This window comes from Artemia franciscana, unplaced genomic scaffold (genome assembly GCF_032884065.1).
Source record: "Artemia franciscana unplaced genomic scaffold, ASM3288406v1 Scaffold_2137, whole genome shotgun sequence".
Lineage (NCBI taxonomy): Eukaryota > Metazoa > Arthropoda > Branchiopoda > Anostraca > Artemiidae > Artemia > Artemia franciscana.
Genome location: NW_027063130.1, coordinates 23,865 through 45,371, shown reverse-complemented (window position 1 = coordinate 45,371; position 21,507 = coordinate 23,865). Strand labels below are relative to the sequence as shown.

The 21,507-nt window shown below is 36.3% G+C and overlaps 1 protein-coding gene across 1 annotated transcript in view; it reads left to right on the top strand.

Moving 5' to 3' along the window:
• Positions 1-3,263: 3,263 nt before the first annotated feature.
• LOC136042843 (unconventional myosin-Va-like) overlaps positions 3,264-21,507 on the top strand; it is a 40,925-nt gene continuing 22,681 nt past the window's right edge. The window contains exons 1-3 of the mRNA XM_065727770.1: positions 3,264-3,496; positions 15,283-15,387; positions 21,314-21,482. Coding sequence (XP_065583842.1) covers positions 3,470-3,496; positions 15,283-15,387; positions 21,314-21,482 — 301 coding nt within the window. The 5' untranslated portion in view covers positions 3,264-3,469. The remainder of the gene's footprint in view (positions 3,497-15,282; positions 15,388-21,313; positions 21,483-21,507) is intronic.

The window sequence follows — 21,507 nt, the reverse complement described above, 5'->3', positions numbered from 1 at the left end:
TGCAAGGTTTAAAAATGTAGGACAATTGTTCAGGTTGGCAACAGAGCAGAGAAGTAAAATTTTGTGATTTGTTTTTCTTTGTGACTGTTATAATTATGTGATGTCAAGTATTTTAAAGTTAATCTTCATTGTTTTGTTTTAATTGCCATGACCCTAGGGCTTTAGTGTAATAAAACCTACTTATGTCTATCCATTTTCTTTCAACAGACAGTATTTCTATGTGTCCTAGCTTCAACAAATTTATATGAAATTTTGAGACCAGGGATTACAAAGTAGGTCAAAAACTCATAAATAGAACTCTGGTATGACTAATTAATTTGTAAGAAATGCATATCAATTTAAAGATTAAAAAACAATCTTGTAGAAAACAGACAAGACAAATGAATAAATAAAAGTATCCCTTTACAAACATTTAATGAAGTGTCACAAACATAGGTTACCTTTAAGATTGAATGAACAAAGCTTCAATTATGAATTTGTTTCTTTAAACAGACTGAAGGGGCAAACCTCCAAGCTTTGACAATTCAATCTCAATTTTGGGCTCTTTCTTTTCAATAGGAACTTTCTTTGTTTTTTTTTCTATCCAACTAATAACAGTAGAAACACAATCAGGTACAAGTGACCATCCACTTAGTCTATGTACCCAGGGGAAAAAATCATGCAGCTCTATACTATAAATTGGTAAATTTTTTGTTGTTCATATTTTTTTACTTACAAATAAAGTGAACATTCCACTTGATGCTTTTTTATGTTCTTTATGAATATAATAATTGCTCTATTGCAAATTTAAGCAGTTTTTAGCTTTTGAAAATGACCAAATATTTTAGTTTTTGGGCATAAAAAGAATTAACACATTGGTCTCAAACTTTAAAACATTGGGTTCAAACTTACTGTTTCATCATAAATCCATTTTTTTAAATGTCATATAATCCAAAAGCACTGATTATCCACAATTAAGTTGATAAATAAATTTTACAATATTATACTGTTTTCTTCTTTCTTGGTGTTGAATTTTCAACTAAAGTATGCATATTTGCTTGTTTTTGACAAAATAATTTACTATGTTTTGTCAGTTCCAAAATTATTTAGGTTAGGTTAAAAAGTACTTAAATTTGAATTTACAATAGAAGCAATTATTATATTTGGAAAGAGCATAAAAAGGTGTTGGTGGCGTGTTCACTTTAGTTGTATGTGAAAAATATGAAGAAGAAAAAATTACCCCCAACCTGTCTAATGTGCAAATATATTGCCCAAATTACATATTTCCAGGGTACTGTGCCACCTGTTACTTTTTTCCCAGTTCTTGTTTTTTCACAGTTGCTTCAATTGACAGGAACTAGGGTCAAGGGATTGATTGGAAGAATCAATGGAAAATATGTAATTTCAGCAATATATTTCTATATTAGGAAGGTTGAGTGTAAAGTAAAGTAGGGCTACATGTAGAATGTATTAGCTATAATTATTAAGTAAATTATAAAGAATCCTTTTTTACAATAATTTCTTCAATAGGCCTACAGGTCCTTCTTTTGGCTTAGAACATATCAAACATTGTATACTTAGAAATTCTAGTTAATTGCAACAAGCTATATATACTTAAGCACAAGATATTTAACAATGACTTCTCTAGTGCTTAGCTATGACCCCTCAGTAATATGGATAAGAAATGAGTAACAGACAAAATGAAATTTAAATGGCAATCAGAACTGGAAACAGGCTAAAGGAGGCAAAAAAGATAGATGGTGATTTTTTACTGGAATAAACACTTCCCTGGGTAAAATTCTAGTCAATTGACTTCTTGCTATCTCAGAAAGGGTTTAGGTTAGGAAAATGAAACTTTCAGGGATAAATCTACAGGCTAAAGTATGTCCCGGGAAGGTATTTTAAAGTACCCACCGCCACTCCTTCTCCCTCTAGAGGGCCCTGAAATTTGCCTAAATGACAGGTCTATGCCTATTGAAATTTTGGCAAAACAACATTTTACCTTAATTTTTCAGTTACCAGTTGCTTTTTCTCTGCCTTTAGTTCTGAAAATGCAATTCCTGTTATCTGAGTAGAATTTTGAGCCATACCAATTTTTTTTTTCAAAATTTAGGAAATATATTTGCATATCTTTAAAACCTTATAAAACAAAATTGATCAAAGTTATGATGCTGAAAACAATTTTGTTGTGCTTCAATTAAGCAGAAGATCTATTTTGCAACCGTTTCACTTTTATAAAACACATATTTTCAAAGGTCATCAAAGGTCAAGGCCCCCTAGAGGGAGAAGGAGCAGAGATAGTTGCTTCAAAATACCTTCCCGGACATACTTTAGTCTGTAAATTTATCCCTGAAAGTTTCATTTTCCTTACCTAAACCCTTTCTGAGATAGCAAGAAGTCAAATAACTAGAATTTTACCCTTCTCCGGCTAGTTTAAGACTTTTAACTGATTAGCCTACTGAAATTTTGTTATCCTATGTAATTAAAATATTTTTCCTCTTTCAGCAGAGCATTACAACAATCTGTCACAATGAAAAACATCCAGGGTAACCTGAATGGAATGACTATAAAAAGACAAATGGAAACCACAATATAGAATCTTGAAATTATACATCTGGCCACACAAATTGAATCAGGCTACCCAATCGCCAATTCTTCCAGATTTGAATACAGATCCATGTTTGAACTTTTCAAATATTACCCTCAAAAATATTTTCGGCACTAATTACGTGCTTACCCTATGCATATAGACGCTTCTTTACGTGTGAACACTTTTCTTTGGAACCTTTAAGGATTTCGCAATAGGATTTTTATAAAATCCTATGCGTGTAAACTTGGCATTAGTTGTGGCTCATTAATTTTCTTTAAATTGTTTTCTTAATTAACCAGAGGTAAAGCAATAGCTTTGCCTACAGTAAAGAGCCGTAAAGTTTCGAAGAATTGCTATTCTTTTTCCCAGAAGCACTTCATGAAGAAGGGGTAGTGGTACTTACTTCAGAGGGAAATCATTCAATTGGAAATCAAAAGGTTTTATGGCTTTTTTTTAAGACTGTAAAGTGTTCGGAGGGCAACTATTCCCCCCCTCCCCCAAACCACATTGTCCCAAAATGAATCCGATAAAAATTTTGAGATAGCTTTCATATATATATATATATATATATATATATATATATATATATATATATATATATATATATATATATATATATATATACATATATATATGTATTCCTGGGTTTACAAAACCCTAAATTTTGTATCGTTTTTGTCGTCTGGAGCTAAACTTCACTCGAAAAAAGAAAATACCGAAAATAGAAAATACCGAAATATTGGCTCTTACAGGTGTATTATTTTGTGCCATTCATTTGGCAGTGCTACGAAGAATTTCATTAATTCTGCTCAATTCTTTCATTTCATTGAATGCTATCATTTATGCCTGATCAGTTTCTTAGTTTGGATCAAGCTTTCGAATTGTGAAGCTGGAAAGTAAATGACTTCGTGGCAGCTATATACCAAGGTAAGAGTAAGATAACCTACTGTCTAGATCAGGAATGAAGTTGAAAACTGGCCTAGGACACTGACCTAATTTGGTCAAGATTCTATAGGGTAAATTTTTGAGGTTTGGATTAATATCCTAGAGACGTTTTAAAGATCTGCAAATACGTTTTCTAAATTTAGAAATTTTACCCAAATATCAGGAATGGTATTTTCAGAACTAAAACCAGAGAAAAAGAAATTGATAGCCTGGCTAGAGTCAAGGTAAAATTTTGTTTAGTCAGAATTTCAATAGGCTAGGTAGCCTACCTGTCAAGTAGGCCTAGGCAAATTTCTAAGACTTAGAAATTAGAAGAGAGTTAACATAGCCTAGAAGCTTAGCAATACCTTCTCAGAGTATGTTTTTGACCCTATTCATTACTGAAAGTTTCTTTTTCCTAACCAAATCCCTTTTCAAGATAGGGTAAAATTTGTAGGCAACATAGCCTAGGCCCAGAGCTGTTCCTCATGACAACTCAAATTGTCATGTAGGCAAATTTCAGGGCCTCTAGAGGGAGAAGGAGTGGAGATAGGTACTTCAAAATACCTTCCTGGGACATACTTTAGCCTTTAGACCCATCTCTGAAAGTTTCATTTTCATAACCTAACCCCTTTCCAAGATAGCAAGAAGTTGCTTAACTAGAATTTTAGCCAAGAGTAGCTAAACTAGAATTTTAGCCTACTGGTGAAACATAGTGTAGGCCCAGAGCTTTTCTTAGAATTGGTGGTGCCCAGAGAAAAATTAACTACATCATCCTCCTCCCAACTCAAGTAGGCTTATAAGGTAAGCTAAAAAGTAAAACCAAAGTGAACCAAACCATTTGATCTTTCAATTATGCTCTTTCTATATATAATTATCTTAAATCACAGCTTAGAGCAATATAAGGATTTTCCATCTTTGTGATAAAAAAATTTGTTTGGTATAGGATGTGGCTGTTGATCTTGACTCATGCAGAGTCTAGATCAAGCTTCCCAATTGTAAAGGAACTGCTGGCAGAGCCAGTCCTTATCAAGATGGGACTTGAATGTGTTGGTTTAAGTTGCAGAAATTGTTTCCACAGATTGATCACTCTGGCTAAAGAAATGATTTCTATGTCTACTTATGGAATGCTTCATGGGAAGCTTCATTGAATGTCCTCTAGTACCAGAATGCAAGGGCTGTGCAGAGACTAGGAAGGGTGTTTTTAGAAAGGATTTTTTTTTTGTTAAAATCATATCACTCCTTTTTCTCTGGTATGTCAGTGTTGGCAGGTCCAAACAATGGAATCTTTCTTCATATGGGAATTTGTTCATCCTTCTAACCATTTTAGTGCCATGACACCAGACATCCTCAAGCAAGTTCTTATTTATTTTTTTTTAAGAGATGGCCAATGACACCCTGGCCTCTAGATGTGGTTGTACAAGTGCCTTATATAACTTCATAATAACTATTGGGTGTTGGCTAGGAATGGTTCCTTTCATGATACTGAGAGATTTATTTGCAGAAGATAAAACAGACTTAGCATGGCTGCTAAACTTTAACTTGTGATCAGCAATAATCCCAAGATTTCTTTCATCAGAAACAGCAGAAAAGAAGTTTTCTTGAAGGAAATACTTATTATGCTTGTTGTGTTTGCCAAAATAATTGACATGGCATTTGTCAACATTAAAAGCAAGACGCCACATGTTAGCCAATCTTCCAAGACTGTCAAGATTTGTTTGAATTGATTGCTAGTCAGAGGGAGTAGCTGCTTTTCCAACTAGTTTTGAGTCATTAGCATAAGGGGTAATAAGATTTATAAGATAATAAGTAATAAGGTAATAAGGCAATAAGAAGGAAATCAAAAGGCTTAATGCAGGTCAGGATTTAAAATAAGAGCTCTGAGTCATGATGTCCTTCTAAACATCAAAATTCATTAAGATCTGATCACCCACTCGTATGTTATAAATACCTAATTTTTTCCAATTTTTTCTCTTCCTTTAGCCCCCTCCAGATGGTCGAATCACGGAAAACGACTTTATCAAGTCAATTTGTGTAGCTCCCTGACACGCTTACCAATTTTTATCATCCTAGCACGTCCAGAAGCACCAAACTTGCCAAATCACTGAACCCCTCCCCCCAACTCCCCCAAAGAGAGCAAATCTAGTACGGTTCCATCAATCATGTATCAAGGACATTTGCTTATTCAATCCACCAAGCTTCATCCCGATTACTCCACTCCAAGTGTTTTCCAAGATTTCCCCCTCCAACTCCCCCCAATGTCAAAAGATCTGGTAGGGATTTGAAATAAGAGCTCTGAGACATGAATTCCTTCTAAATATCAAATTTCATTAAGATCCAATCACCTATTCATTAAATAAAAATACCCCAATTCTCACGTTTTCCAAGAATTCTGGTTTCCACCTCCAACTCCCCCCAATGTCACAGGATCTGGTCGGAATTTAAAATTAGTGCTTTAAAGCACAAGACCCATCTAAATATCAAATTTCATCAAGATCTGATCACACTTTCATAAGTTACAAATACCTCAATTTTCAAAATTACCCCCCCCCCCCCCAACTTCACCAAAGAGAGCAGATCCGGTCCGATTATGTCAGTCACGTGTCTTAGACATGTTTTTATTCTTTCCATCCAGTTTCATCCTGACCTCACCGCATTAAGTATTTTCTAAGATTTCTGGTTCCCCCCAACTGCCTCCCCCCAATTATGCTGGATCCGGTTGAGATTTAAAATAAGAGATCTGAGTCACGAGGTCCTTCTAAATATGAAGTTTCATGAAGATCCGATCACTCCTTTGTAAGTTAAAAATACGTCATTTTTTCAAATTTTTCAGAATTAACTCCCCCCCCCCACCCAATAGAGCAGATCTGTTCCAATTTTGTAAATCACGTATCCAAGACTTCTGCTTATTTTTCCCACCAAGTTTCATCCTGGTCCCTCCAATCTAAACGTTTTCCATGATTTTAGGTTCCTCCACCTTAAACTCCCCCCCAAAGTCACCAGATCCGGTCGGGACTTAAAAATAAGACCTTTGAGACTTGATATCCTTCTAAACATCAAATTTCATTGAGATTCGATCACCCGTTCGTAAGTTAAAAATACTTAATTTTTCTATTTTTTCCGAATTAACAGGCCCCCCACTCCCCCCCCCCAGACGGTCAAATCGGGAAAACGACTATTTCTAATTTAATCTGGTCCGGTCCCTAATACGCCTGCCAAATTTCATTGTCCTAGCTTACCTGGAAGTGCCTAAAGTAGCAAAACCAGGACCAACAGACCAACAGAATTTGCAATTGCTATATGTCACTTGGTTAATAGCCAAGTTCCATAAAAATCACACGGGTTAGGCCAAGCCACACTGTAGTCACATCTGTATATAAAATAGCCAAGGTTCATGAGTAATGTATTTCCCTCGATTTTAGTCTTACACTTTTACTATAGAAGCATAGCAAAAAAAAGAAGAAAAAACAGTCTCTGGTTAGTCAGTTGTATGGCTTATTCTTGAAAATTGAACATCTGATGTTAAGGCAGAATATTTTTATGGCACTTGCTATTAACCAAATAACGTATAGCAATCACAAATTCTGTTGGTCTGTCGGTCCTGGTTTTGCTACTTTAGGCACTTCCAGGTAAGCTAGGACGATGAAATTTGGCAGGCGTATTAGGGTCCGGACAAGATTAAATTAGAAATAGTCGTTTTCCCGATTTGACCATCTGGGGGGGGAATGGGGGGCCTGTTAATTCGGAAAAAAATATAAAAATTAAGTATTTTTAACTTACGAACGGGTGATCGAATCTCAATGAAATTTGATGTTTAGAAGGATATCGTGTCTCAAAGCTCTTATTTTAAATATCAATCAGATCCAGCGTCATTGGGGGGATCTTAGAAAATACTTAAAGCGGAGAGATCAGGATGAAACTGAATGGGAAGAATAAAAACCTGTCTAAGATACATGACTGACATACCCGGACCGGATCCGCCCTCTTTGGTGGAGTTGGGGGGGGGGTAATTTAAAAAAATGAGGTATTTGTAGCTTACGAACGGGTGACCAGATCTTAATGAAATTTGATATTTAGAAGTATCTTGTGCTTTAAAGCTCTTATTTTAAATTCCGACCAGATTTTAATGAAATTTGATGTTTGGAAGGATTTGCCAGAAGACCGATCACGGATGTGTGTTTATTTGTTATGGCACTTGGTATTAATCAAGTGACATATAGCAATCGCAAATTCTGTCGGTCTGTCTGTCGGTCCCGGTTTTGCTACTTTAGGCACCTCCAGGTAAGCTAGGATGATGAAATTTGGCAGGCGTATCAAGGACCGGACCAGATTATATTAGAAATAGTCGTTTTCCCGATTTGACCATCTGGGGGGGAAGTGGGGGGCCTGTTAATTCGGAACAAATAGAAAAATAGTATTTTTAACTTACGAACGGTTGATCAGATCTTTATGAAATTTGATGTTTGGAAGGATATCGTGTCTCAGAGCTCTTATTTTGAATCCCGACCGGTTCTGGCGACATTGGGGGGAGTTAAGAGGGGGAAACCTAAAATCTTGGAAAACATTTAGAGTGGAGGGACCGGGATGAAACTTGGTGGGAAAAACAAGCAGAAGTCTTAGATATGTGATTGACATAATTGGAACGGATCCGCTCTCTTTGGGGTAGTTCGGGGGGGGGGGGGGGTTAATTCTGAAAAATTTGAAAAAAAGGTATTTTTAACTTATGAACGGGTGATCGGATCTCAATGAAATTTGATATTTAAAAGGATATTGTGTCTCAAAGCTTTTATTTTAAATCCCGACCGGATCTGGTGACATTGGGGGGGGGGGGGGGACCTAAAATCATGGAAAACGCTTAGAGTGGATGGATCGTGATGAAACTTGGTAGGAACAATAAGCAGAAGTCTTAGATAAGTGATTGACATAATTGGGAACGGATCCGCTCTATTTGGGATAGTTCAGGGAGGAAGAGAAGGGGTTGATTCTGAAATTAGAAAAACTGACGTATTTTTAGCTTACGAAGGAGTGATCGGATCTCCATGAAACTTCATATTTAGAAGGGCCTCGTAAGTCCTAGCTACAGGATTGACATAACCGGAACGGATCTGCTCACTTTGGGGGAGTTGAGGGGAGTGTTGATTCTAAAAAATTAGAAACAATCATGTATTTTCGACTTACGAAAGAGTGGTCGTATCTGAATGAAATTTCATATGTAGAAGGACCTCGAAAGTCAGATCTCTTATTTTAAATCCCGACCGGATCCAGTGTCATCAGGGGGGAGGGCGGGAATTTTGGAAAACGCTTAAAGCGGATAGATCAGGATGAAACTTGGTGGAAAGAATAATCACAAGTCCAAGATAGGTGACTGACATAACCGAACCGGATCCGCTCTCTTTGATGGAGCCGGGGGGGGGGGTAATTCGGAAAAATTTGAAAAAATGAGGTATTTGTACCTTATGAACGTGTGATCTTATCTTAAAGAAATTTGATATTTAGAAGGAAGTTATGTCTCAAAGCTCTTATTTCAAATCCCGACCAGGTCTTTTGACATTGGGGGTAGTTGGAGGGGGAAACCGGAAATCTTGGAGAACGCTTATAAATGTCGTAGATACGTGATGGACGTAACCGGACTGGATCCGCTCTCTTTGGTGGAGTTAGGTGGTGGGGTTCAGTGCTTTGGTGAGTTTGGTGCTTCTGGACGTGCTAGGACGATGAAAATTGGTTGGCGTGTTAGGGAGCTACACAAATTAACTTGATAAAGCCGTTTTCCCCGATTCAATCATCTGGGGGGCTGAAGGGAGAGGAAAAATTAGAAAAATTGAGGTATTTTTAACTTACGAGTGGGTGATCAAATCTTAATGAATTTCAATATTTAGAAGGACTTCTTGACTCAGAGCTCTTATTTTAAATCCCGACCGGCATTAAACCTCTGATTTTCCTTCAAAGCAATCTATTGATTCTTAGAATTTTGCAAGAGCTCATACCATATGAGCTGTTGGCTCTTGGCTCTTCCAACCTCGTCACAAGTGCCATATGAGCTCTTAGCTCTTGTTTTTTCTGGGCTTCCTACCCAGATTTTTGTATGGGTTACATATATGGGTTATAAATAAAATGATGGTGATGATTAAGAGTAAAAATTTGAGCGACCCGGCTCAATAGAAACCAAAACTCTAAAAAATGGAATATTGATACCAATAGCTACATCAAAAGAATCGCATTTTAATGCTGATTTTAAATATATAAGTTTCATCAAGTTTAATCTTACGCATCAAAAGTTACGAGCCTGAGAAAATTTGCGTTATTTTAGAATATAGGGGGAAACACCCCCTACAAGTCATAGAATCTTAACGAAAATTACACAATCAGATTCAGCGTATCAGAGAACACTACTGTAGAAGTTTCAAGCTCCTATCTACAAAAATGTGGAATTTTGTATTTTTTGCCAGAAGGCAGATCACGGATGCGTGTTTATTTGTTTGTTTTCTGTTTTTTTTCCAGGGGTGATCATATCGACCCAGTTGTCCTAGAATGTTGCGAGAGGGCTCATTCTAACGGAAATGAAAAGTTCTAATGCCCTTTTTAAGTGACCAAAAAAACTGGAGGGCACCTAGGCCCCCTCCCACGCTAATTATTTTCCCAAAGTCAACTGATCAAAATTTTGAGATAGCCATTTTATTCAGCGTAGTCAAAAAACCTTATAACTATGCCTTTGGAGACGACTTACTCCTCCAAAGTCCCCGTGGGAGGGGCTACAAGTTACAAACTTTGACCAGTGCTTACTTATAGTAATGGTTATTGGGAAGTGTACAGGCGTTTTCAGGAGGATTTTTTGGTCGGGGGGAGGGGTTGAGAAGAGGGGGATATACTGGGGGAACTTTCCATCGAAGAATTCGTCATGGGGGAAGAAAATTTCCATGAAGGGAGCGCAGGATTTACTAGCATTATTTAAAAAAAAACAATGAAAAAATAAATATCAAAAAGTTTTTTTTTTCAGCTGGAAATAAGGAGCAGAATTAAAACTTAAAACGAACAAAAATTATTACCCATATGAGTGGCTCACCTCCTCCTAATACCTCGCTCTTTACGCTAAAGTATTTTTGGTAATGTCAACTATTTATTCTACGGCTTTTGTGATTCTGGGGTCATTCTTAATGAATTGGGACAAAATTTAAGATTTAGTGTAAAGAGAGAGGTACTGACGAGGGGGCGAACCCTCTCATATGTGTAATAAAAACATGAGAATAAAAATTTATTTACGTAAGCTAATTTATAAGTTACTTATATCTTTTACTAATAAAAAGATTCGTAAAAAATTAAAAGCTGTAGTTGCCTTTTTAATTAACCAAAAAATTGGCGGGCAACTAGGCTTCCTCCCCGCTCTTTTTTTCCTCAAAATCATTCGATCAAAATTATGAGAATTATGAGCCATTTAGCCAAAAAAAAAAAAAAAGGCAAATTTCGTTTTAATTATTCCTCTGCGGAGAGCCAAAATCAAAACATACATTGATTCAAAAACGTTCAGAAATTAAATAAAAAAACAAGTTTTTTCAACTGAAAGTAAGGAGCGACATTAAAACTTAAAACGAACAGAAATTACTTCGTATATGAAAGGGGCTGCTTCCTCATCAACGCCCCGCTCTTTACGCTAAAGTTTTTAATGTTTTAAAACGAAGAGTTGAGAGAAAGAGTCAAATTTTAGCGTAAAGAGCGGGGCGTTGATGAGGAAGCAGCCCCTTTCATATACGAAGTAATTTCTGTTCGTTTTAAGAACTTTGATGTCGCTCCTTACTTTCAGTCGAAAAAACTTGCTTTTTTTATTCAATTCAAATAAAGCACGGAAATCTGCCTTCACCTACACGGAAAAATCTTCCTCCCCAAGGAAAAATATCTTCTGGACAATTCAACCCTAGTGAAAATTTATCTCGGACAATTACCCTTAACACCTCCACGCGTAAAATTGAGTTCGTAAAGAGAAAGTAAATCATATAAAGAAAGATCGAATAGAAATTCTGGCAAATTTCGCCAATACATAATTTCCCCTGAAAAGTTCACCCCCTGGAAAATTCCCTCTCCATGGAAAATTTTCCACCTGCAAAGTCCTCCCCTGCAGAAAATCGTCCCCCCCACCCAAAAAGTACATACATGCGACCCAATAACAAATATTATCCGTAAACAATGGGCAAATTCTATAACTTAAAAACCTTTCCCCAGGGGCTGCCGAGGGTAGTTTTTTCTCCAAAGATATAGTTATTTGGCCTTTCAACTATGCTGAACCAATTACCAATCTCAGAATTCTAATCGGATGATTTTGGGAAAAAATGGCGTGGCAGGGGGCCTTATTGCCCTTCAAGTTTTTTGGTAGCTGAAAAAGGACTCTAGAACATTTAATTTCCGCTAAAATGAGACCTTTCCTGTCGTTCTAGGCCCACTAGGTCCATACGATTATCCCTGAAAAAAAAAAACACGCATCCGTGATGCGATCTTTCTTCTAGCAAAAAGTAGAAAATTCCACATTTTTGCAGATAAAAGCTTGAAACCTATACAGTAGAGTTCTATGATATGCTGGATCCGATGGTGCAATTTTCATTAAGGTTTTGCGAATTTTAGGGAGGTTATCCCCCTTTTTTGAAAATCAAGAGAGTTTTCTCAGGCTCGTAAATTTCGTGGGCAAGACTAGACTTAATAAAAAAAATTCTCTACATCTACATCTGTACATTTTCTAAGTTTAAAAATATGAACATGGAAATTAATTTTTGTGTTACCAGAGTTACGCAGATACGTGTGAATCTGATCTTTACTTGAATATTTCGGTTAGAGGGAACTCACTCCTATCATCTTTCCTATAGAGGGGTTTAATTAGTTTTCCTAAAATGGCTAGGTACTTTCCCCATTTCCAAAAATCTTATTCATAATCATCAGTTGCTCATTTTAACCTCAGAGCAACTATATTTAAGAAACTCATTTACCACACTTTCAGCACATTGATGACTATTATTCTTGAATCCTTTTAACGCTGTCACTAATTCATCCTCTCAAAATAAATCTTCCTTCACCTGTAAATTGTCACAAACTTTTTCAATCTTTTCCTGTAACCCTATTATGGTTTAGCACATCTTCACAATGTTCTGCCCATCTCTTTTTAACTCTTTCCTTATCACTAATTGAAATCCCATTCCTATATAATATAATAATAATAATAATTTATTCCAGAAAAAGCCCGTGGGCCATAGGAAATTTACATAAAAAAAAAAAACAAACAACAAATTAACTAAATTTATCTCCATTCAATTCGACACATTCACACAAAAAATGTATTAAACTTTCATCCTGAGATCCACACATAGGACAAGCAATAGATTCTACCTTCTCCCCTTTTCTCCCCAATCAAAAATCCATTTCCCCTCCAATCCAAATAAGCCTTCAAATCCTCTCTACTAATCCCAGCCTTCCAAAATACCTCCTCCCCCCAACTACCCTTTATCTGTTTATACAATTTTAACGACCCTGAACGATCCAGACTTGCCCACCATATCTGTATTTCTTGGTTCTTCAACCTCTCTTGTACCTCCCTTATTACTATTTCCTCCATACCCATAATCCCCTTTCCTTCATTCCACCATTCCCCTAATCCACACTTATCTAAGATATCCTTAATCTCCGCCGGCCACCCTGTTTTACTATTCTGTCTCAACGCCTCTGAGTATGCTGCCTTTGCTACCGTAAATCTCTGCATACCCAGTATCCTAACCCAATATCTCACCATGGTCACTAGCCTCATAGATCGCAGTGATACTAGCCCTAAATCCCCCTGGATTACCAAATTACTAAACGAATCCCATAGTCCTAACATCCTCTTATAATATCTCATCTTAACCACCTCAAGTTTTGGACCTATCCGATAGCCAGATCTCTGCTCCATAATGCATCGCCGGTACTATCTTACTTGTCCAAATCCTCTTATGTACTCTAATGTCTCTCACCCGTCTAAGACTACTCCTCGCTATTTCACTGCTAATATACCTCCCCCTTGCATTCGCTAGATCCAGATGCCCACTGAATTTCCCATTACTAGTAAACTTTACCCCAAGGTAAACAAATTCATTATTCACTGGTATAGTTTCACCTTTAAAGAAAAAAAAATCACATCTTCACTTTCCATATCTTTACGACCAAATACCATCACCACTGACTTCGATGTGTTCAGGATTAACTTCTTCTCTTCCAAATAAACCTCCGTAATCTCTAATAATTGTTGCAGTTTCTCCTTTGTTTCAGCCAGTAATACGATGTCGTCAGCAAATAGTAATAAGCACAGTTTAAGCAAATCTATCGATATCATTGGTGCATTGTTCTTAACGAAAAATTCGTTGGCATCATTTAAATAAAGGCTAAACAATTTCGGTGACAGCACACATCCCTGCTTTAGTCCCAATAAAGATTGCACTGGAGTTGAGCATTTTCCCGCCACTCTCACTACTAACTTCACCTATATTTAACTTCGGCCGAATCCAGATTGACTAGTCCCTCTCAGTTTATTAATGTGCCAGTAAAATATTTTACCATTATGCCATTTAACTGCATCTTCCAGATATTACACTTCAAACTTCCTTGATTCATATTTTAACGGTTTATCCACTTTCTTTTCATTCCTCTTATTTTCATATGATCTTTCACTCGAATAGTCGTTATACAATCCCCTTCTCGTTTCTATTAAACAAAAATCTTTTTATTAATATTCCTAGCTGCGTTTCTGACTTTCTTCCTTAATACATTATCAGAGACTTCATATACTGTTTTCTTAAAACTATTCTATCCATCTTCTACATTTTCAAATTTTAGACTCTCCAGTTTAGTATTAAAGTGTTCATGGAAAGTTTCTCTCAAATTCATCTTGGTGTCTACCAAGGCTATAACTTCCCAGAAGGGGAAATTTTCAGTGGGGTTGAAATTGTCTGAGGGATTTACGCGCGGGGGATGGATTTTTTTGCGGTAAAAATTCCCCTTTGGGATTTTTTTTCTTAGAAAATTTCCGCTTGGGGTATTTCCGGAAAAAAAGTTCACGGAGGGAGGATTCCTGGATGATTGATAACCATCAGAAATTAAATATAAAAAAACAACAAACGTTTATCAACTAGAAGTAAGGAACAACATTAAAAGTGAAAAAGAAAAGAAATTATCCTGTACATGAGTGGGGCTGCCCCCTCCTCAATACCTTGCTTTGTCCGCTGTAGTTTGACTTTTTGTCCGAATTCTTAAAGAACATCTCCTAAAACACAATACCCATTTGATTGTGTTTAGAGCAAGGGGTCGAAAAAAGGGTCAGCCCACTTTACACACAGAATTATTTCTGTTCGTTTCAAGTTTTTAGATTTTTCCTTACTTAAAGTTGAAAAAAAACCTGTTTTTGCTATTTAATAACAGTAAAATCTGGCTTTTGACTGAGCTAGCAAAAATACCATGAGACAAGGCTTCATGAGAAATTTCGGGCTGCTGACAACATGCCTCACCTATGAGGTGCTTTTATCATTTACAGTCACAGCGTTTACTATATCCTTTACAATTAATACTTTACTATTTTAATATTTACTATTTTAGTTTAATTAATATTATTTTAGTTTAGTTTAATTATTTTAGTTTATTTAATATTTTACTATTAATAGAATTGTTCTTTTCTCTTAGAAAGACAATAAGGCTCGATTTAGTTGGACTAATCGCCATATTTTTCTTAATAAGGCGTATTTTGCAATAAATAACTATTCTCTCAGATAACTCTTATATTTAACTTTTAGGGTACGCTGGTTTGGCTTAGCTGCCCAACCAATGTATGGCAAAAAGCGACCATTATTGAAGAGTCCAATGGGAAAGAATTGCTAGTAAAAAGTGAATCTGGCAAGGTAAGTTTAATAAGAAGTAAATTTGTAATGCTATTTATATTTTTTTTTTGTACAATAACATGTTATTTTCAATTCTGCTCAATGTTAAGACTTTGAAAAGTTTAAATAATTCGATTGACTAGTTGAAGTCCGTAGAGACAATTAAAAGATTCAAAAACTCTTGATTTAAAATATTCTCAAAACTGTACATCTTCATATCTAAATGTGTTTCGTGTGTTTAGCGCGGGGTGTGTGTTTCACGTCCTGATGATCACTGATATCTATAATTTTTTTTTCTAATTAAAAAATGTTTTACATCACCACTCAGTAAGAAAAAGAGGTCCCCCATTTATTGTTAGCTTTCACGGTATCGAGATAGTTATTTCTTGTTCAAATATATACTTGAATAAGCGTACTCGAGTTTCTTTTCATTTTTCCTGAAAGTATTTATGTGTAAAATTTGAAAAGAAAAGTAAAAAATACTTGGAAGTTCTGTGTTCCAAAATCAGGGTCTACGGTATTATTGCCGTAAGATTTATGATAGGTACGGAATTTTGCTTAGTTTTTATGGCACTTGGTATTAACCAAGTGACATATAGCGATCGCCAATTCTGTCGGTCTGTCTGTCTGTCTGTCTGTCGGTCCCGGTTTTGCTACTTTAGGCACTTCCAGGTAAGCTAGGACGATGAAATTTGGCAAGCGTTTCAGGGACCGGACCATATTAAATTAGAAATAGTCGTTTTCCCGATTTGACCATCTGGGGAGGGGGGAGTGGGGGGCCGGTTAATTCGCAATAAATAGAAAAAATGAAGTATTTTTAACTTATGAGCGGGTGATTGGATCTTGATGAAATTTGATGTTTGGAACGATATTGTGTCTCAGAGCTCTTATTTTAAATCCCGACCGGATCTGATGACATTGGGGGGAGTTGGAGGGGAGAAACCTAAAATCTTGGAAAACACTTAGAGTGGAGGGATCGGGATGAAACTTGATGGGAAAAATAAGCGCAAGTCCCAGATACATGATTGACATAATCGGAACTGATTCTCTCTCTTTGGGGTAGTTGGGGGGGGGGAGTAATTCTTAAAAATTAGAAAAAATGAGGTATTTTCAACTTACGAACGGATGATCGGATCTCAATGAAATTTTATGTTTAGAAGGATATCGTGTCTTAGACCTCTTATTTTAAATCCCGACCGGATCTGGTGACGGGGGCGGGGAGTTGGGAGGGGGAAACCTAAAACTTGGAAAACACTTAGAGTGGAGGGATCGGGATGAAACATGGTGGGAAAAATAAATACAAGTCCTAGATAGATGATTGACATAAACGGAACGGATCTGCTCTCTTTGGGGTAGTTGGGGGGGGGGGGGGGGGTATTACTGAAAAATTAAAAAAATGCGGTATTTTTAACTTACGAACGGGTGGTCGGATCTCAATGAAATTTGATATTTAGAAGGATATCGTGGTTCAAAGCTCTTATTATAAATCCTGACTGGATCTGGTGACATTGGGGAGAGTTTGAGGAGGAGGGAACCTAAAATCATTGAAAACGCTTAGAGTTGAGGGATCGAGATGAAACTTGGTGGGGAAAAATAAGCAGAAGTCCTAGATACGTGATTGACATAACCGGAATGGATCTGCTCTGTTTGGGGGAGTTGGGGGAGGGTTAATTCTGAAAAATTAGAAAAAATGAGGTATTTTTAAGTTACGAAGGAGTGATAGGATCTTAATGAAATTTGAAGTTTGGAAGGATATCATATCTCAGAGCTCTTATTTTAAATCGCGACCGGATCTCGTGACTTTGGGGGTATTTGGAGGGGGGGGCCTAAAATATTGGAAAACGCTTAGATTGGAGGGATCTTGGTGAAACTTGGTGGGAAAAATAAGCACAAGTCCTAGATACATGATTGAAATAATCAGAACGAATCCGCTCTATTTGCGGGAGTTGGGGGGGGGCTAATTCTGAAATTTTTTTAAAATGACGTATTTTTAATTTAAAAAGGAGTGACCGAATCTTATTGAAACTTCATATTTAGAAGGACCTCGTAACTCAGATCTCTTATTATGAATCCCTACCGGATCCAGTGTCATTGGGGGGCAGCTGGGGAGGGATCTGGAAATCTTGGAAAATACTTAGAGTGGAGAGATCAGGATGAAACTGGGTGGGAAGAATAAAAACAAGTCCAAGATACGTGACTGACATAACCGGACCGGATCCGCTTTCAATGGTGGATTTGGGGAGGGGGGAATAATTCGGAAAAATTAGAAAATATGAGGTATTTGTAACTTACGAACGGGTGAGCCAAGAAGAGCTAAGAGCCAAGTGCTCACATGGTATGAGTTCTAACAAAACTATAAGAATCAATAGATAAATTTAAAAGGAAAATCAGAAGCTCAATGCCGGTCGGGATTTAAAATAAAAGCTCTGAGTCACAATGTCCTTCTAAATATCAAAATTCATTAAGATCCGATCACCCACTCGTAAGTTATAAATACCTCATTTTTTCAAATTTTTCCTTTCCCTTTAGCTCCCCAAATGGCCGAAACTGAGAAAACGACTTTATCAAGTCGATTTGTGCAGCTCCCTGACACGCCTACAAATTTCTACCAAAGACTGAACCCCTCCCCCAACTCTCCCAAAGAGAGCGAAATCAGTAAGGTTACGTCAATCACATATCTACGAAATTTGCTTATTTTATCCACCAAGCTTCATCCGGATGCCTCCACTCTAAGCGTTTTCTAAGATTTTTGTTTCCCTCCTCCAGCCCCTTATGTCCCCGGATCCAATTCGAGTCGAAACTGGAGCATCTGAGACATAAGATCCTTCTATATATCAAGTTTCATTAAGATCTGATTACCTGTTCATAAGATAAAAATACCCAAATTTTCACATTTTTCCAAGAATTCCGGTTTCCCCCTCGAACTCCCCCCAATGTCACAGGATCTGGTTGGAATTTAAAATAAGAGCCTTAAAGCACAAGATCCTTCTAAATATCAAATTTCATTACGGTCTGATCACCCGTTCGTAAGTTAAAAATACTTCATTTTTTATATTTTATCAGAATGAACCCCCCCTCCATCTACCCCAAAGAGAGCGGATCCGTTCCGGTTATGTCAATCGTGTATCTAGGACTTGTGCTTATTTTTCCCACCAAGTTTTATACCGATCCCTCCACTCTAAGTGTTTTCCAAGATTTTAGGTTCCCCCCTCCCAACTCCCCCCCCAATGTTACCAGATCCAGTCGGGATTTAAAATAAGAGCTCTGAGACACGATATCCTTCCAAACATCGAATTTCATTAAGATCTGATCAACCGTTCGTAAGTTAAAAATACTTCATTTTTTCTATTTTTCCGAATTAACCGGCCCACCACTCCTCCCCCAGATGGTCAAATCGGGAAAAGACTTTTTCTAATTTAATCTGGTCCGGTCCCTGATACGCTTGCCAAATTTCATCGTCCTAGCTCACCTGGAAGTGCCTAAAGTAGTAAAACCGGGACCGACAGACCGACAGAATTTGCGATTGCTATGTCACTTGGTTAATACCAAGTGCCATAAAAAAACTACTTACACTGATTGTTTTGAAGGAATGCTGGGCTACAAGATTATATCAAAATTAAATTACGAACAAGTTTATTCAACATTGCGTTATAAATAAAGGGGGAAAACCAACAAGGACACTAGAAGATGTACAAATAGTAATAAACTGTTATCCTGAGTGAATATAGAAAACTGTCTTAAGGTTTTTGAAGTTATTTTTCGTGAAAACCGTAAAACTTTAGCTGATCTGCCGATGCAGTCTACACTTCACCATAAATTTACAAATGTTTTCACGATGATCTCCTTGAAGCTGAATAACTCCATATTCAGGATGTTTAACCACCTTTCCATTGCATGCAAATTACTTTGACAGCCTTCACAGTTTTCTTTAAATCGTAATCCGATGAGAGTCCCTGTACAGTAATCAATATTTTCCTACCTTTTTCTGCTGAATTCTAATGTGGATAAATCTATCTTGGATTTGGCCATCATTAGCATCTGCGCAGGGGTCGTAAGTAATGAGGTTTTAAGAGTCATTGTCATCTTTTCAGCCTCTTTCCTATTCTGCTTCCTTTTCGGTTCTTGAATTGATTGCTCTAGTGCATCAACATATGTTTCAGGGACTGGACTAGGCTCAGCGACTACATTAGGGACAATTACATCAACAGTGTCGACTTGGATCACCGGATTAGACAAAGTTTTGAGTTTAATACTGGGCTAGAAGATACTTCAGCCTTTTCTTTTTCTACTACAGGCAATGTAATATTTTCGATGGACAACGAACTGAGCTCGTCCATATCAATGTTTAGAACTGGTTTTTGTTCTTCTTTTATATATATATATATATATATATATATATATATATATATATATATATATATATATATATATATATATATATATATATATATATATATATATATATATATATATATATATATACATATATATATATATATATATATATATATATATATATATATTTATATATATATATATATATATCTGGTTCAACGTCAGTGCCGTGGGGCTTTGAAATAGACACCTCTGGTGCAACAACATATATCTCAGGAACTCGAAAGGGCTCAATGACAACATCAGAAATAATGTCCGATGGGCTTCACCGGTTTCTTCTATATCTGGTTCAACGTCTGTACTGTGAGGCTTTGAAATTAAATCTCTGGTGCAACAACAGATGTTTCAAGAACTTGAAAGGGCTCAACGACAACAGAAGGAACAGTGTCGACGGACTAAAATGGCTTCATAACGAAAATGACGTCACACTATTGGTACTGCAATGGTGTATGCAGAAGAAGAATGTAAATTGAAAATGCCAAGACTACCTGTGAGCTATGTCAGCGGTTAACTAATGAAGCTTTTTCAACGAATCTAATAATAAAAAAGAGAGAGCCGAGATAATGACTAATAATACATTGGTTAAATTTGATAATTAATATAGACTTAAGAGTATATTAGAAAGACAAGTATATGTTTAATTACGTACTAGACCTTACTCTATTATTCTAATATGATTTATCATCAATTTTTTTTTACTTAATACGCCATTACCCCTTCTAATAAACTCATAATTACCCTTAATTAATTTAAGAAAAAACTTTCCACAAAATAGATTTTTCAAAGAAAAATAAAGAGCTCCATTAAGCCAAGAATGAGCAAAAATAAAGTCAAATAATCTTCCAAGCGTAAAACTACCACAAATCGCTATCAATAAATAAACAGAACTCAAAAGGAACGGAGATTACAATAAATAGCCGATTCAAACTCAAAACGAGCAATAATTAACATGAGTAGGTCTGATAACCCCCATACCTTCTCAGGACCAGAACACGATCTGCACTCTACTGAAAAAAAAAACAATGACCGCGGATTCCCAGTTTAATTGACATATACTGATATTTAATCCTCAAAGTTCTGATTATTTTTTATTCATGAAAGTAAGAAAATTGAAAACATTCCAAACGTATTTTGTTTTCAGTAAAACGAAAATTTTGTTTTGGTCTTGAGAAGGCATGGGGGTTATCAGCCGTACTGATGTTAATTTTTTCTATTTTTGAGTTTGACTCGGCTATTTATCGTAATTTCTGTTCGTTTTGAATTTCATTTATTTATTGATAGTGATTTAGGGCAGTTATACGCTTGGGAGACTATTTGGCTGTATGTCCGCTCATTTTTGGCTTAATGGAGCTCTTTACTTTTCTTTTAAAAACTTGTTTTGTGTAATTATTTTTTATTATTATATGATGAAACGGGTATACTGTAAAGAACGAATAGGAATTAAATTTAAAAAAAACAAGATTTCTCAATTGAAAGTAACTCGGTAAAGACCGTCAAATAATGTGACTGATTTTTTCTATAAGGTCTCGTATTAGTAGCCCAAATCTTTTAGGTACAAGAAATACATGTGAAAGATGTTAAAGAGCTGCCGTTTCTTTGTAACCCTGACTTTCTTGTTGGTACAAACGATCTTACTGGACTCTCCTACCTCCACGAGCCAGCGATTCTTAACTCCCTAAAACAGCGATTCATAAATGATAATATCATTTATACTAGGTGCGGTAAGTATCTTAAGCGTATTTATGA